The sequence below is a fragment of the Oncorhynchus nerka genome, linkage group LG20, assembly GCF_034236695.1.
Source record: "Oncorhynchus nerka isolate Pitt River linkage group LG20, Oner_Uvic_2.0, whole genome shotgun sequence".
Lineage (NCBI taxonomy): Eukaryota > Metazoa > Chordata > Actinopteri > Salmoniformes > Salmonidae > Oncorhynchus > Oncorhynchus nerka.
In genome coordinates this window covers 81962729-81978938 of record NC_088415.1, presented here as the reverse complement: position 1 = coordinate 81978938, position 16210 = coordinate 81962729, and the positions used below count along the sequence as shown (strand labels likewise).

At 41.5% G+C, this 16210-nt stretch overlaps 1 protein-coding gene across 1 annotated transcript; it reads left to right on the top strand.

The window, feature by feature from the left end:
• Positions 1-5615: 5615 nt before the first annotated feature.
• Positions 5616-11737, top strand: LOC115103244 (gamma-interferon-inducible lysosomal thiol reductase-like). The gene is made up of 7 exons (XM_029624056.2): positions 5616-5813; positions 6622-6810; positions 6955-7029; positions 7261-7350; positions 7631-7783; positions 7938-8006; positions 11309-11737. The coding sequence occupies exons 1-7, from the start codon at positions 5697-5699 to the stop codon at positions 11378-11380; spliced, it is 765 nt and encodes a 254-aa protein (XP_029479916.1). The 5' UTR covers positions 5616-5696; the 3' UTR covers positions 11381-11737.
• Positions 11738-16210: the final 4473 nt, after the last annotated feature.

Below are 16210 nucleotides of genomic sequence, written 5' to 3'. Positions count from 1 at the left end.
CCACCATGCTGTGGGGCTGTGTGACCAGTGCCGGTACTGGGAATCTTGTTAAAGTTGAGGGTCGCATGGATTCCTCTCAATATCAGCAGATTCTTGGGAATAATGTCACAAAGTTGAAGTTATGCCGGGGCTGGATATTTCAACAAGACAACGACCCAAAACACTGCTCAAAATCTACCCGGGCATTTATGCAGAGGAACAAGTACAATGTTCTGGAATGGCCATCCCAGTCCCCAGACCTGAATATCATTGAGAATCTGTGGGATGATTTGAAGCGGGCTGTCCATGCTCGGCAACCATCAACCATCAAACCTGAACTGAACTGGAGATGTTTTGTAAGGAGCAATGGTCCAAAATACCTTCATCCAGAATCCAGACACTCATTAGAGGCTATGGGAAGCGTCTAGAGGCTGTTATTTTAGCAAAAGGAGGCTCTACTAAATATTGATGTGATTTTTCTATTGGGGTGCCCAAATTTATGCACCTGTCTAATTTTGTTTTGATGCATATTGCACATTCTGTTAATCCAATAAACCTCCTTTCACTACTGAAATATTACTGTGTCCCTCAGTTATTTGATAGATCCAAATTAAATTGCTGATCCAAACACCCAATTATTTATAAATGTAAATCATGGAAATTGTCAGGGGTGCCCAAACGTTTTCATACGACTGTACATTTAAACTCAGTTTTTTTCACAATTCCTGACATTTAATCCTAGTAACATTTCCCTGTTTTAGGACCACCTGTAAGGGGTGCATACTGGCGGCAGAGAAGTCAGACGCAGGAGAGCAAAAACTGTGTTTCCAAACGGCGCAGTTTAATAACAAAAAACCCCCACCGGAAAACAGAACAATAAAATAATGGGTACATAACCTGCCGCACACCAGGACAGACGTGCACAAGCACTTACAATAAACAATCACCCACAAGGACATGAGGGGTAAATACACACCAGGACAGACGTGCACAAGCACTTACAATAAACAATCACCCACAAGGACATGAGGGGGAACAGAGGGGTAAATACACACCAGGACAGCCGTGCACAAGCACTTACAATAAACAATCACCCACAAGGACATGAGGGGGAACAGAGGGTTAAATACACAATATGTAATTGATGGGATTGGAACCAGGTGTGATGGAAGACAAGACAAAACCAAAGGAAAATGAAAAGAGGATCCGCGATGGCTAGAAGGTCGGTAACTTCGACCGCCGAACGCCGCCCGAACAAGGAGAGGGACCAACTTCGGCGAGAGTCGTGACACCACCACTTTATTTTAAGAATGTGAAATGTCAGAATAATAGTAGAGAGAATCATTTATTTCAGCTTTTATTTCTTTCATCACATTCTCAGTGGGTCAGAAGTTTACATACACTCAATTAGTATTTGGTAGCATCGCCTTTAAATTGTTTAACTTGGGTCAAACGTTTTGGGAAGCCTTCCACAAGCTTCCCACAATAAGTTGGGGGGAATTTTGACCCATTCCTCCTGACAGAGCTGGTGTAACTGAGTCAGGTTCATAGGCCTCCTTGCTCTCACATGCTTTTTCAGTTCTGCCCACACATTTTCTATAGGATTGAGGTCAGGGCTTTGTGATGGCCACTCCAATACATTGACTTTGTTGTCCTTAAGCATTTTGCCACAACTTTGGAAATATGCTTGAGGTCATTGTCCATTTGGAAGACCCATTTGCGACCAAGCTTTAATTTCCTGACTGATGTCTTGAGATGTTGCTTCAATATATCCACATCATTTTTCTCCCTCATGATGCCATCTATTTTGTGAAGTGCACCAGTCCCTCCTGCAGCAAAACACCCCCACAACCTGATGCTGCCACCCTTGTGCTTCACGGTTGGGATGGTGTTATTCGGCTTGTAAGCCTCCCCCTTTTTCCTCCAAACAAATGGTCATTATGGCCAAACAGTTCGATCTTTGTCCCCATGTGCAGTTGCAAACCGTAGTCTGGCTTTTTTTTGTGGTGGGTTTGGAACAGTGGCTTCTTTCTTGCTGAGCGGCCTTTCAGGTTATGTCGATATAGGACTCGTTTTACTCTGGATATAGATACTTTTGTACCTGTTTCCTCCAGCATCTTCACAAGGTCCTTATTGTGATGGGATTGATTTGCACTTTCGCACCAAATATGTTCATTTCTAGGAGACAGAACGAGTCTCTTTCCTGAGCGGTATGACAACTGCGCGGTCCCATGGTGTTTATACTTGCGTACTATTGTTTGTACAGATGAACATGGTACCTTCAGGCATTTAGAAATTGCTCCCAAGGATGAACCAGACTTGTGGAGGTCTACAATAATTTTTCTGAGGTCTTGGCTGATTTCTTTTGATTTTCCCATGATGTCAAGCAAAGAGGCACTGAGTTTGAAGGTCGGCCTTGAAATTCATCCACAGGTACACCTCCAATTGACTCAAATGATGTCAATTAGCCTATGAGAAGCTTCTAAAGCCATCACATCATTTTCTGGAATGTTCCAAGTTGTTTAAAGGCACAGTCATCTTAGTGTATGTAAACTTCTGACCCACTGGAATTGTGATACAGTGAATTATAAGTGAAATAATCTGTCTGTAAACAATTGTTGGAAAAATTACTTTTGTCATCCACAAAGTAGATGTCCTAACCCACTTCCCAAAACTATAGTTTGTTAACAAGAAATTTGTGGAGTGGTCGAAAAAACAGTTTTAATGACTCCAACCTAAGTGTATGTAAACTTCTGACTTCTACTGTATATAGGGAAGGTAATCAGGGAGGTGATGGAGTCCAGGTGAGTCTGATGACTTGCTGGTGCACGTAACGATGGTGACAGGTGTGCGCCATAACAAGCAGCCTGGTGACCTAGAGGCAGAGAGGGAGTATACGTGACACTCGTAAATAGAATAAGAACTATAACTAATTCAAAATCAATCATTTAGCTGTTACTGTAGCTAGGCAATTTGTTGTATTTCGAGGCTTAAAATAAAGCAAAGATGTTTTGTGGTTGGAATTGCAGTATGTATTTAGTTAGTTTGAGATTTTAGGGTTAGGGTTAGACTGGAAAAACAAAAAATGGTTGCCAAGCAACCAGATACCAATGTGTTTTTTGGAGAGGAAAAGAGTGATAGTACCAATATTTTGACAATCATTGTGATTGGAGGATAGCTGTGAGGGTTATCGAATCAGGATCAGGATCTCCTCGAGCTCATTAATGAGAGAATGTTCATATTTGAAGATAGCAAAAAGGCCAGTCTCTTTGGCAATGACAAGGAATGGAAAGGAGTGGCATCTTAGCTATACACTGACTGCACAAAACATTAGGAACACCTTCCTAATATCAAGTTGGACCCCCATTTTGCCCTCAGAACAGCCTCAATTCGTCGGGGCATGGAAAGCGTTCCACAGGGATGCTGGCCCATGTCGACTCCAATGCGTCCCACAGTTGTGTCAAATTGGCTGGATATCCTTTGGGTGGTGGACCATTCTTGATACACACAGGAAACTGTTGGCTTGAAAAACCCAGCAGCGTTACAGTTCTTGACACACTCAAACTGGTGCGCCTGGCACCTACTACCATACCCTGTTCAAAGGCACCTCAATCTTTTGTCTTGCCCATTAATCCTCTGAATCGCACACATACACAATCCATGTCTCAATTGTCTCAAGACTTAAAAATCATTATTTAACCTGTCTCATCCCCTTAATATAGACTGATTGAAGTGGATTTAACAAGTGACATCAATAAGGGATCATAGCTTCCACCTGGATTCACCTGGTCAGTCTCTCATGGAAAGTGCCTAATGTTTTGTACACTCAGTGTATTGAGAATTAAGATATGCCTACAGAAAGCTGAGACCCTCCTCTCTTTGACAGGGCCAAGAGGACTAAGCTTCCAAAGCTGTGTTTTTCCTATGATTACATTTTGAAATGTTATACAATCATAAAGCATTTTTCTCTCAGGCACATGGGTGGAGAGGAGAGTGGCTCGCTCACCACAACAGCAGGCCCCAGCGAGGGCACAGGCACAGGGGCCAGGCAGACACTTTCATTACAGGAATCATGTGTATAATGCACTTCACAGTTTGACCAAATCATGGTTTTAGCCGCCCAGAAATAGGAAGTTTTGAGTGAGGTGACAATGTAGAATAGGCTCTTTTTTTATAGAATAGAATAGGCTCTCTTTTTATAGGCACCTTTTATGTTTTTTCAGTTCTATGATCCTTGCTGTCTAACTGATGACAGAGTTGGAGCAGATCTCTTTCATGATGCTGCGTTTTATTTTGAATGTGAGTTTGTGCGACCTCAACTCAGCATATCAGAAAACCGGGCTGACCATCTTGGTAGTGGGGCCGGCCGTTGCCCACTGATCAGCCAAAGGCTCATTATAGACTAGTATAACAGACAAATTGCGCAAAAATAATAATAGTAAAAAAAAATCTTAACAGTCATGTCACCTTTCTCATTGTTTTATTTTGACAGAATAGTTTTTTTGTGTGTGTGTCAATTTTGACCAGCCCATCCAACTAAGAAATGGTCCAGCCCATCTGGGATTTGCCATAATTGCCAAATGGGTAATCTGCCCCTGCTCTTACCTCTACATCTCACGCTTTCTCCACATCAGTCCCTTACAGTAATGTAGCAATGTAAAGGGTGCCTTGATGTGAATATGGCTGTGTTTAGACAAGCAGCCCAAGACAGATTTTTTCCCCACTAATTGGTCTTTTGACCAATCAGATCAGCTCTGAAAAATATCTGACGGGAAAAGATCTGATGTGATTGTTAAAATATTTTTTTTTGAATTGGGTGTCTGTCTAAACACTGCCTATCAAGAACAATATCTATCTGGTTAAAGCCTGCAGGTATCATGCTTTACAACTTGTAATAATAAGCATGTACATGTATGAGCATCAGCCTTTGTAATATATTATCAAGTGTATTAGAATTAAGCCTCCCGAGGAGGTGTGGTATATGGCCAATATACCAGGCTAAGAGCTGTGCCTGGATACAGCCCTTAGCCGTGGTATATTGGCCACACTGTATACCAAAAAATATTGGCCATATACCACAAACCCCAGAGGTGCCTTATTTTTTTAATTAAAAACTGGTTACCAATGTAATTAGACTAGTAAAAATATATATTTTGTCACACCCCTGGTATATGTTCCGAAATACAACGGCTTTCAGCCAATCAGCATTCAGGGCGAGCCCACCCGGTTTATAATAAGGCTTATAAAATGTTATGTCTCTATGTACAGTATCAACTTTTAAACTTTTTTCAGAACGTCTGGTAGGCTTTAAATAAGTAGTAGGGTACAGTCAGGATAAGAGACTATTATAATACATTATAAACAGGGCATACGTGCCTGACAATACATTATGCATCATAATGAATATCTGCTTTGCCACAATAAACACCAATAAGAGTTGGATGAAACAAAGTTAAACAAATACCTCCAGGTAGATAACAAATCGTGACAATATAATCAATATCAAGACAATCCCAACTATTGATATGATACAATGTAACGCAAACTTTGCCGGTGTTTAGTGACGCTATTAGTGGTCACATGACTGAGAACCAATCGTAAAATCGAAAATATATTTACTTGGTTAGAGGGTACCGTGATATACTTTGAATCACTACATATATTTGAGTAGATTTACTGACTGTGGCCAGTGTCTGTCGTCTTGTGCTGAAGGGAAGATGAAGGGTATTATTCTGTTTACACTTTTGACCATCTGGTCAAATGTAGATTGCAAGTCTTGCTCATATTCTCCATCGCAGTGGTGTACCTCTTTGGACTCAGCCATCGAATGTGGGGTAAAATAAATTCACTTCACGAGTTTCTTGTCGTAATTAAATGTCTGCAATGTTTTGGTAACACATTGACTTAAACTGTGTTGTGGTTGTATCGCTGTAATTGGGCTACACGTTACAACGGGTGAGAACGATATCTTCGTAGCCTGTGTCTTAGATTTGTTTTTGTGTGTTTTGATTGGTCAGGGGAAAGTGATCTTCGATCACCACTGAAGAGGCAACTGGGCAATTCCTTGGTAACGCCAAGACAAAATACCAAACAAAAACCATTGATTTCAAAGTTTAACAAACCATACAACTCTATGCACAATGACAAATTTTACAAATTTTCACAGAACATTTTACAAAAACACATTTACAGGAATAACTGTGCAGATACAAAGTTTGGTAACAGAATAAAACAGCAAGATTTTTGTTGTTATGTATCTTGTTCAAAGTTTTCATTGTCCATAGAGTTGGGTTGGTGTAACTTTGAAGTCAATGGTTTTTGTTTGGCATACATTTTAAAGTGATAAATTGGAGTCTCAGCATAATTCCGGTGCTGTGGAACTGCCCAACTTTTACTTCAGTAGAGAATGAGGAAGGGAATGAGAAAAATTTATGTTTGTACATTAAAAATAATATTAAAATAGAATATCAACACCCATAATTGTCTCTACAGATTCTGCTTGACATATAGACCCTATTTAGGCCTAAAAATGCAACCATACTGTGTGTGTTTGTTAACTTGTATGGCTTTACTGTAAAGGCAACACAAATACACAGCACAAGAAACAGGTTATCAATTGAGTCTTTCCTTTTGTTGTGGCAGGTTCTGAAGCAGTGCCTGGAAACCAATGCCACCAAGCCCAACACGCTGGAGCAGTCAGTTCAGGTGGAGCTGTATTATGAGAGTCTGTGCCCAGCATGCCGCTACTTCCTCACCTCACAGCTCTTACCCACATGGACCATGCTGCAGGACGCCATGAGTGTCACGCTGGTGCCCTATGGAAATGCAGATGTATGTACACTAGGCTAGAGACGATGACTATCATCTCATGACTCTTGCTTTGATTTTGGATATAAAACTTGGATGTCGTTATCAGTGATTGGAGTTGAGGAATGTTGTGTTTAGTCAAAGTCATTTCTGTTTGTCTCACTACAGGAATCTTTTGATGGGAAGAAGTATCAGTTCACCTGCCAGCACGGCGAAGAAGAGTGTCTTGGCAACATGATCGAGGTGAGATTTTGGTAATGCTTTATTTTACATTCTACCAGTTAGTTATTTATTATTTATTAGAACAGTAATTACTGATTAATTGCCTAGCAATTGCACTCATTGATGCATCACTAAAGTACCAGAAAGTATTAATGTCACCATATAGTTTCTTAGTTACTACCATGTAAATACCAGGTAATACTAGCTTGAACTGGGCTGAAACATGTGTTTTTTCCCTCTCTCTCTCCTCAGACCTGCATATTGAATGTTACAGGAAGTAAAGCCTTCCAGATAATCTACTGCATGGAGGCCTCCACTGATGTGGTTAAAGCAGGCGAGAAGGTGAGTGACATTAACTCTTACCTTCTCTCTATCTACACAAAACCATGAAAAGACCCTACCTCAAACAATATACAACATTTGTATTCTAATACCCTTGAGAAATACGAACAAAAAGTATATAGAATGGAATTAGCTTTTGTGCTTGATGATATGCTCTGCTCACATAAGATAGTTTAAGGGTATGGCTGGAGGGAAATATGAGATATGACTGGATGGCATTGTAAATATGAGGATACTTGGAAATAGTGAAGAGTGTTCTGACCACCTCTTCCCTTGACAGTGTATGGAGCTCTATGACCCAAACACCAAGTGGGGCAGCATCATGACCTGTGTGAAGGGAGACCAGGGGAATCAGCTAATGCATCAGAATGCAGTGAAGACTGGTGCCCTGAAGCCAACCCACAACTATGTGCCTTGGATTGTCATAAATGGGGTAAGTTCACTGAGGCAAAATATTTGTGTTTCTTGTGTCTGCATTGCATTTAATACTTTGTGTTAACTGTATTACAACCCCGCTACGAGTAAGGTATTTTACCACTCAACGTTTATTGCCTCGACTGTTATAGTAATCTGGAAACTTTTCTCAGGAGCACACAGAAGAACTTCAGGACAAAGCAATGTCTTCACTCTTCGCTCTGATCTGCAGCATGTACAAGGTACGTTTTGGCCCAAAAACACCATTCCAATATTAACAGTATAATGTCTTATCCATCCATTATTCGTTCCTTGTTTCTATGCATCTTTTTTCCTGTCTATAGAGACCACTGTGTATAGAATAGCCTTTACATATACTGTACCATTGATGGTAGGTCAGTACCTGATGAAGTTGATATTTCTTGACGCCTTACTCCTTCAAACCTTTTCTGAGTCAAGATCACTTTCGCAGTCAAAAAGAAAGAGGAGATCTACCACCCAGATTTTTTAAAGACAGACTTAAAAAATGTAACATTCACCTAATAAAACAGTTCTCTAGGAAGGCGGTTTGTGCAGTATGCCTATTAGCCTACATTATCTCAGTATATTGGCTATACAGTATCTCTGGCCTGCCAATATTGTTCTTCTCAGACCATATAATATTTCAAAACCCAAGCTTTGATAACAAAATAGATCAGTTGTTGTATGACTTGTGAGGCACAGCTGAGCAAAAATGGAAATAATTATGTTTTTTATTTTACTGGACTGATGGTACCTGTATCTGATGGTCATGGTGCTTTCAAGACAACTGGGAACTCTGGGAAAAAATGAGGTCAAAAATGAGGTCAAATCATGACACCAGTTGTTTTGAACACGGCATTAGTCTCAGCGGACAGAGGGAGAGAGCAGCAGAGGGTCCGCCTCTCACTGTCCCTGAGCTCTCCTTTCTTTCCCCCGGTGAGACTGAGCAGAGAGAGGGGACACTGTCTTTCACCTGCTCTCTCCTTCCTTTCCTCCGGTGAGACTGACCAGAGAGAGGGGACACCGTCTTTCACCTGATGGCAAAACTCAAGTCGCACCGCATCTGCACAAATCCATGTTGTTCCTATGACCAGAGAAAGTGAAATACTCCTCAATATTAAAAAATACACAAAGAGCTGCTGATAATAATTATATTAATACAAATGCAGGGCTATCAATACACTTATCTACTAATTCATTGCAGCTGCAGCACAAGTGGAAGTAGGGATAAGCGCATTTTATGTATTGTAATTGTGTTGAATAAAAACAGTGTTTACAGTGCTGAATAAAAACTTAGACATGAACTCACTCAAAATTCTTCTTATTCTTTGACAGTCACTCTCTGGTCCTGGTTTTAAAAGTTATTACATCTAATGTAGGCTAGTAGCCTATCAAACTTCGCTGTGGCCAGGGTCGTGGAAGCTGTAGGAACGGTGATTTGAGCTATCCGATTTGCCAGCATAGTATCCGACCTCAGTTTAGCCACAGATCTCCTGGTCCACCGGGCAGGTGGAGCTTGTCTTTTCAGACAAATGAAATGGTTCAAAATGGGAACACTTCACCTGCCCAGTGTGCAGGACTTGTGAATCAAATGTAACACCAATAATATACATAAAGGACAGCAAGCCTTAATCGCTTTTCTACAGAAATGTTTGGTGATGGACTAGGATCACGATCGACCAGTTGGTGACCACTGCACTAGAGTGTGTCTGGTGAAGGACTAGGATCACGATCGACCGGTTGGTGACCACTGCACTAGAGTGTGTCTGGTGAAGGACTAGGATCACGATCGACCAGTTGGTGACCACTGCACTAGAGTGTGTCTGGTGAAGGACTAGGATCACGATCGACCAGTTGGTGACCACTGCACTAGAGTGTGTCTGGTGAAGGACTAGGATCACGATCGACCAGTTGGTGACCACTGCACTAGAGTGTGTTTGGTGAAGGACTAGGATCACGATCGACCAGTTGGTGACCACTGCACTAGAGTGTGTCTGGTGATGGACTAGGATCACGATCGACCAGTTGGTGACCACTGCACTAGAGTGTGTCTGGTGAAGGACTAGGATCACGATCGACCAGTTGGTGACCACTGCACTAGAGTGTGTCTGGTGATGGACTAGGATCACGATCGACCAGTTGGTGACCACTGCACTAGAGTGTGTCTGGTGAAGGACTAGGATCACGATCGACCAGTTGGTGACCACTGCACTAGAGTGTGTCTGGTGATGGACTAGGATCACGATCGACCAGTTGGTGACCACTGCACTAGAGTGTGTCTGGTGAAGGACTAGGATCACGATCGACCGGTTGGTGACCACTGCACTAGAGTGTGTCTGGTGAAGGACTAGGATCACGATCGACCGGTTGGTGACCACTGCACCAGAGTGTGTCTGGTGAAGGACTAGGATCACGATCGACCGGTTGGTGACCACTGCACCAGAGTGTGTCTGGTGAAGGACTAGGATCACGATCGACCAGTTGGTGACCACTGCACCAGAGTGTGTCTGGTGATGGACTAGGATCACGATCGACCGGTTGGTGACCACTGCACTAGAGTGTGTTTGGTGATGGACTAGGATCGCGATCGACCGGTTGGTGACCACTGCACTAGAGTGTGTTTGGTGATGGACTAGGATCGTGATCGACTGGTTGGTGACCACTGCACTAGAGTGTGTTTGGTGATGGACTAGGATCGTGATCGACTGGTTGGTGACCACTGCACTAGAGTGTGTTTGGTGATGTACTAGGATCGCGATCGACCGGTTGGGTACCACTGCACTAGAGTGTGTTTGGTGATGGACTAGGATCGTGATTGACCGGTTGGTGACCACTGCACTAGAGTGTGTTTGGTGATGGACTAGGATCGCGATCGACCGGTTGGTGACCACTGCACTAGAGTGTGTTTGGTGATGGACTAGGATCGTGATCGACCGGTTGGTGACCACTGCACTAGAGTGTGTTTGGTGATAGACTAGGATTGCGATCGACCGGTTGGTGACCACTGCACTAGAGTGTGTTTGGTGATGGACTAGGATCGCGATCGACCGGTTGGTGACCACTGCACTAGAGTGTGTTTGGTGATGGACTAGGATTGTGATCGACCGGTTGGTGACCACTGCACTAGAGTGTGTTTGGTGATGGACTAGGATCGCGATCGACCGGTTGGTGACCACTGCACTAGAGTGTGTTTGGTGATGGACTAGGATCGCGATCGACCGGTTGGTGACCACTGCACTAGAGTGTGTTTGGTGATGGACTAGGATCGCAATCGACCGGTTGGTGACCACTGCACTAGAGTGTGTTTGGTGATGGACTAGGATTGTGATCGACCGGTTGGTGACCACTGCACTAGAGTGTGTTTGGTGATGGACTAGGATCGCGATCGACCGGTTGGTGACCACTGCACTAGAGTGTGTTTGGTGATGGACTAGGATCGTGATCGACCGGTTGGTGACCACTGCACTAGAGTGTGCTGTAGGAATAACCTTTGATTTCTGTTCTCTGTCACATTCTCCTTTAGGTGTCCAAGCCTGAAGCCTGTAGTACGGCTCTGATGAAACGACACAGAAGTTACAGTTACCATGACGAGTAAATCATCTACGTCTCAACACTGCACTATACTGCCATGTGCCTCTGTGTTTGATTGCTAAATATGGATGGTAAATGCTACCTTAAAAATGTGTGGTATCAATAATGTTTTAACGCTATCAATGTTTTTTTTTAAATCTGGTTTAACTATCAATATTACACAATTATTCAAAAATCAAGAAAATGGACGTCATGTACTGTTTCATTGCTCAATGAATGAGCCTTTGTGGAATGAGCTGTGTGAAATAAGCTCTCTGATAGCAATCCATTTTTTTATAAAGTGATGAAGTTTCACTAGCCTTTGTAAATGAATATTGGGGATGTAATGAATATGAAATGAAAGTAAACTACTTTAAAAGGACTTGGTCTTCCTTTATTAAATCTGCATTTTATGTTGAATATGAGTGTTTATCCTATTAGATCAGATTTTTATTTTTTGACAGGCGCTGTGGGGATGAATACCTTTTTGAGTGAGTGCTCTAACAGTAGAAGGCTTTGTCGTGGTTGTCATGGTTCTGCATAGCTTCGCTGAGTCTTGCCTAGGGGAGACCACAGACAAACCACTGACATAGCAAGCCTCTTCCCTGGCGGGTTTAATAGGACTGTCTGTGCTGCTTTCAGTGCTGTTAAAGAGACGTGTTCTCCCTTGTTATACTGCTGATTAAGGGTCATGTCCTTCAACATAATTTGGTCTGTCTATTGGAGCATGATGTAAAAATGTAAGATCGAAAGTATGACGGCTACAAGATTTCAAGCTGTCTGATTTTTCTTTGGTTGCATTTCTTAATCAAAAACGAAATAATGGAAGACTGAATATCATACTCACAGACCTTACACACTGATCTAAATCTGAAGATGCTGGTGTCGTGTAGACCCTATCTAGTTTTGGATGGATGCACCATTTTTATTGAGCTGTTTGGTTATCCAAAATCATATCATCTTTACACTATGGATTATGGTCCCAGTGTGGATTTTCTAATCGGTGTCTTTCTAATCAAATCAGAAATATGACCTTTGCACCTGTTCTATGCATTGTGCTTCTAATGTGATTTATGGAAGGTGACATAGTAGCCTGTCAGTGGAGGCTGGTGGGAGGAATTATAGCAGGATGGGCTCATTGTAATGGCTTGAATGGAATAAATGGAGCAGAGTCAAACATATGGAAAACATGTGTTTGACTCCGTTCCATGAATTCCCTTGCAGGCATTACGATGAGCCCTTCCTCCTATAACTCCTCCCAACAGCCTCCCCTGTAACCTATTCTTAGAAGGTTACAGTATGTCAAAACAATTCAATGTATTTAGAGATTTCATTTGTCAAGTCACTTTTATATCATACTACTTATTTGATTAATCAGAATTCCACATAAATTATGAGGGATCTTGTGCTTCAGCTGGATTGTTTTTTTGTGCAGCATTGGGGAGTATGATATCCTCAAACTCCTCACTATTATGCATTTGACACCAATGCTATGTATAAACCCTAGATGAGTTAGGGGAAGCTGCTTTGAAGCCAAAGAGAATGCCAAGAGTGTGCAAAGCTGTCATCAAGGCAAAGGGTGGCTACTTTAAAGAATCTCAAATATATTTAGATTTGGTTTACACTTTTTGTTTACTACATGATTCCATATGTGTTATTTCATAGTGTTGATGTCTTCACTAGCTTTCTACAATGTAGAAAATAAGAAAAATAAGAAAAACCCTTGAATGAGGGGTGGCAGGTAGCCTATTGTTTAGAGTGTTGGACTAGTAACCGAAAGGTTGCAAGATCAAATCCCCAAGGTAAAAATCTGTTGTTCTCCCCCTGAACAAGGCAGTTAACCCACTGTTCCTATGCTGTAATTGAAAATAAGAATTTGTTCTTAACTGACGTGCCTTGTTAAATAAAGGTAAAATGAGTAGGTGTGTCCAAACTTTTGACTGGTACTGTACATCAATAACATCGAACATTTATCCTAGTGGACCACTTACTGGATAACCGTAGTTTGGAATAATAATCATGAATTCTCAGTCGGGCAGAGAGTTTCTTGTCAAGATTACAGGTTACTGGAAGCCGTTTTTCAACAGCAGGTTTCTTATTGTAACCAATACTGTGAGCTGTGGGGGCATGCTTGCCGCCGGCAATATCATTCAGCAAACCAGAAAAAAATGGAGGGTCCCTGAAAGGGCATGTGACTGGGCTCATACAGGTAAGTTCCAGGACCAAGGATAGCAATCTCTGTTGTATGAAATTACTTTTGAAAGACAATGAACATGAATGTGCGAGGGCAAGATATATTCCTAATCATAACCAAAAGAAAATGAATAGCATTAAAAAAAGTTAAACCATAATATTCCAAAACATACTTCTCTCTAATTGTATCCTTTATTTATTGATAAGATTATTGCATATTTTCCTTGTGTTTTCCAAGATACAATACAGTAGTATATATGTGTCACTATTAGCAAGGACATGTATTTCATGTTGCTGTGTTACACTGCCCTCTGCAGGTTGCATGTGTTGCAGTAGGATGTTCAATGGGGCCTTTCATGCGCTACTTGTACCAGTGGCTGGACAATATATTTTTGTCAGCAATGCTCTACCTGCTGTCATCAATGCTCTACCTGCTGTCATCAATGCTCTACCTGCTGTCAGCAATGCTCTACCTGCTGTCATCAATGCTCTACCTGCTGTCAGCAATGCTCTACCTGCTGTCATCAATGCTCTACCTGCTGTCAGCAATGCTCTACCTGCTGTCAGCAATGCTCTACCTGCTGTCAGCAATGCTCTACCTGCTGTCATCAATGCTCTACCTGCTGTCATCAATGCTCTACCTGCTGCCAGCAAGAAAGTCCTCACCGATCAGCTGATTGCATCACTGTGTTTTTTCAAGTTTTTTCAAGTCAGCGTTAACAGTATACTAAGTTAAATCAATGTCAACGTGGACTGTTTGCTTGCTCTTGGAAAAGCTTGCTCATGGAAAAGCTCACAACAAAACTCACTTACCACAGTAACTTTAAAAAAAAAATCTTCCTACAGGTATCGGCAAGATAAAGGGCCATAGTCTGTCTGAGGGTTGGAAGAATCCAAAGACAAGTTCTGGGAGATCTACAAGGTTAGTGAAATAGTATGTCTGTGTTTTTCATATCCTAGCCCTAATTATTCCCTACAATTTGGCCTTTGTATTCTCTATCCTCTTACCTATCCTCTTAGACTGTAAACTCTCCTTCCAGACCCATATCAAACATCTCCAATCCAAAGTTAAATCTAGAATTGGCTTCCTATTTCGCAACAAAGCATCCTTCACTCATGCTGCCAAACATACCCTTGTAAAATTGACCATCCTACCAATCCTCGACTTTGGCGATGTCATTTACAAAATAGCCTCCAATACCCTACTCAACAAATTGGATGCAGTCTATCACAGTGCAATCCGTTTTGTCACCAAAGCCCCATATACTACCCACCATTGCGACCTGTACGCTCTCGTTGGCTGGCCCTCGCTTCATACTCGTCGCCAAACCCACTGGCTCCATGTCATCTACAAGACCCTGCTAGGTAAAGTCCCCCCTTATCTCAGCTCGCTGGTCACCATAGCATCTCCCACCTGTAGCACACGCTCCAGCAGGTACATCTCTCTAGTCACCCCCAAAACCAATTCTTTCTTTGGCCGCCTCTCCTTCCAGTTCTCTGCTGCCAATGACTGGAACGAACTACAAAAATCTCTTAAATTGGAAACACTTATCTCCCTCACTAGCTTTAAGCACCAACTGTCAGAGCATCTTACAGATTACTGCACCTGTACATAGCCCACCTATAATTTAGCCCAAACAACTACCTCTTTCCCAACTGTATTTTATTTATTTATTTATTTTGCTCCTTTGCACCCCATTATTTTTATTTCTACTTTGCACATTCTTCCATTGCAAAACTACCATTCCAGTGTTTTACTTGCTATATTGTATTTACTTTGCCACCATGGCCTTTTTTGCCTTTACCTCCCTTCTCACCTAATTTGCTCACATTGTATATAGACTTGTTTTTTTACTGTATTATTGACTGTATGTTTGTTTTACTCCATGTGTAACTCTGTGTCGTTGTATGTGTCGAACTGCTTTGCTTTATCTTGGCCAGGTCGCAATTGTAAATGAGAACTTGTTCTCAACTTGCTTACCTGGTTAAATAAAGGTGAAATGAAAAAATAAAAAAACCTGCTTGATTTTATTGTCTTTGTTCGGAAGGCATTTATTGTATCTTGCTTTTTAATTTTTTTAAATAATGGTTTGGATCAGAAGCATAGGCCCATTGTACTCTATATTTCTGTATTGATACCCCTCTAGTCCTCAAGGTTTGTTTGTGCTCCTTTTCCTTCAAGGTGGACTGGTGTGTTTGGCCCATGGCACAGGTTATCAACTTCTACTTCTTGCCTCCTAAGTTCAGAGTCTTCTATGTTAGCTGTTCTCAAGGTACGCGCAATGTCGTCTGGGGTATGACAAATAAACATGTGATTCAGTCAGTTACACATATCAGGGTTGTTATAAGGTAATAATACATGTATAGGGGATTACATTAGTCACTGCATTTGTGTTATTTAAAAAATAAAATATTTTATTCATAGATAAGGAATAGCTTTTTCAAGCATCTTAAAAGATAAAATCTTGATTATCGTTGATTTAAATTGTGTATTTTAATTCCAACAGATGACTTTACTGGTATATGGCTTGAATGTATCATTTATAACATGCCTGTAGGTTTCTTGTGCTTTTTATTCAAGTTAAATTCATGGCTTACGATGTAGCAATCTAATACTGTAGCTGCATAATGATTGTTAAACCCCAAACAAAATGTGTATTTA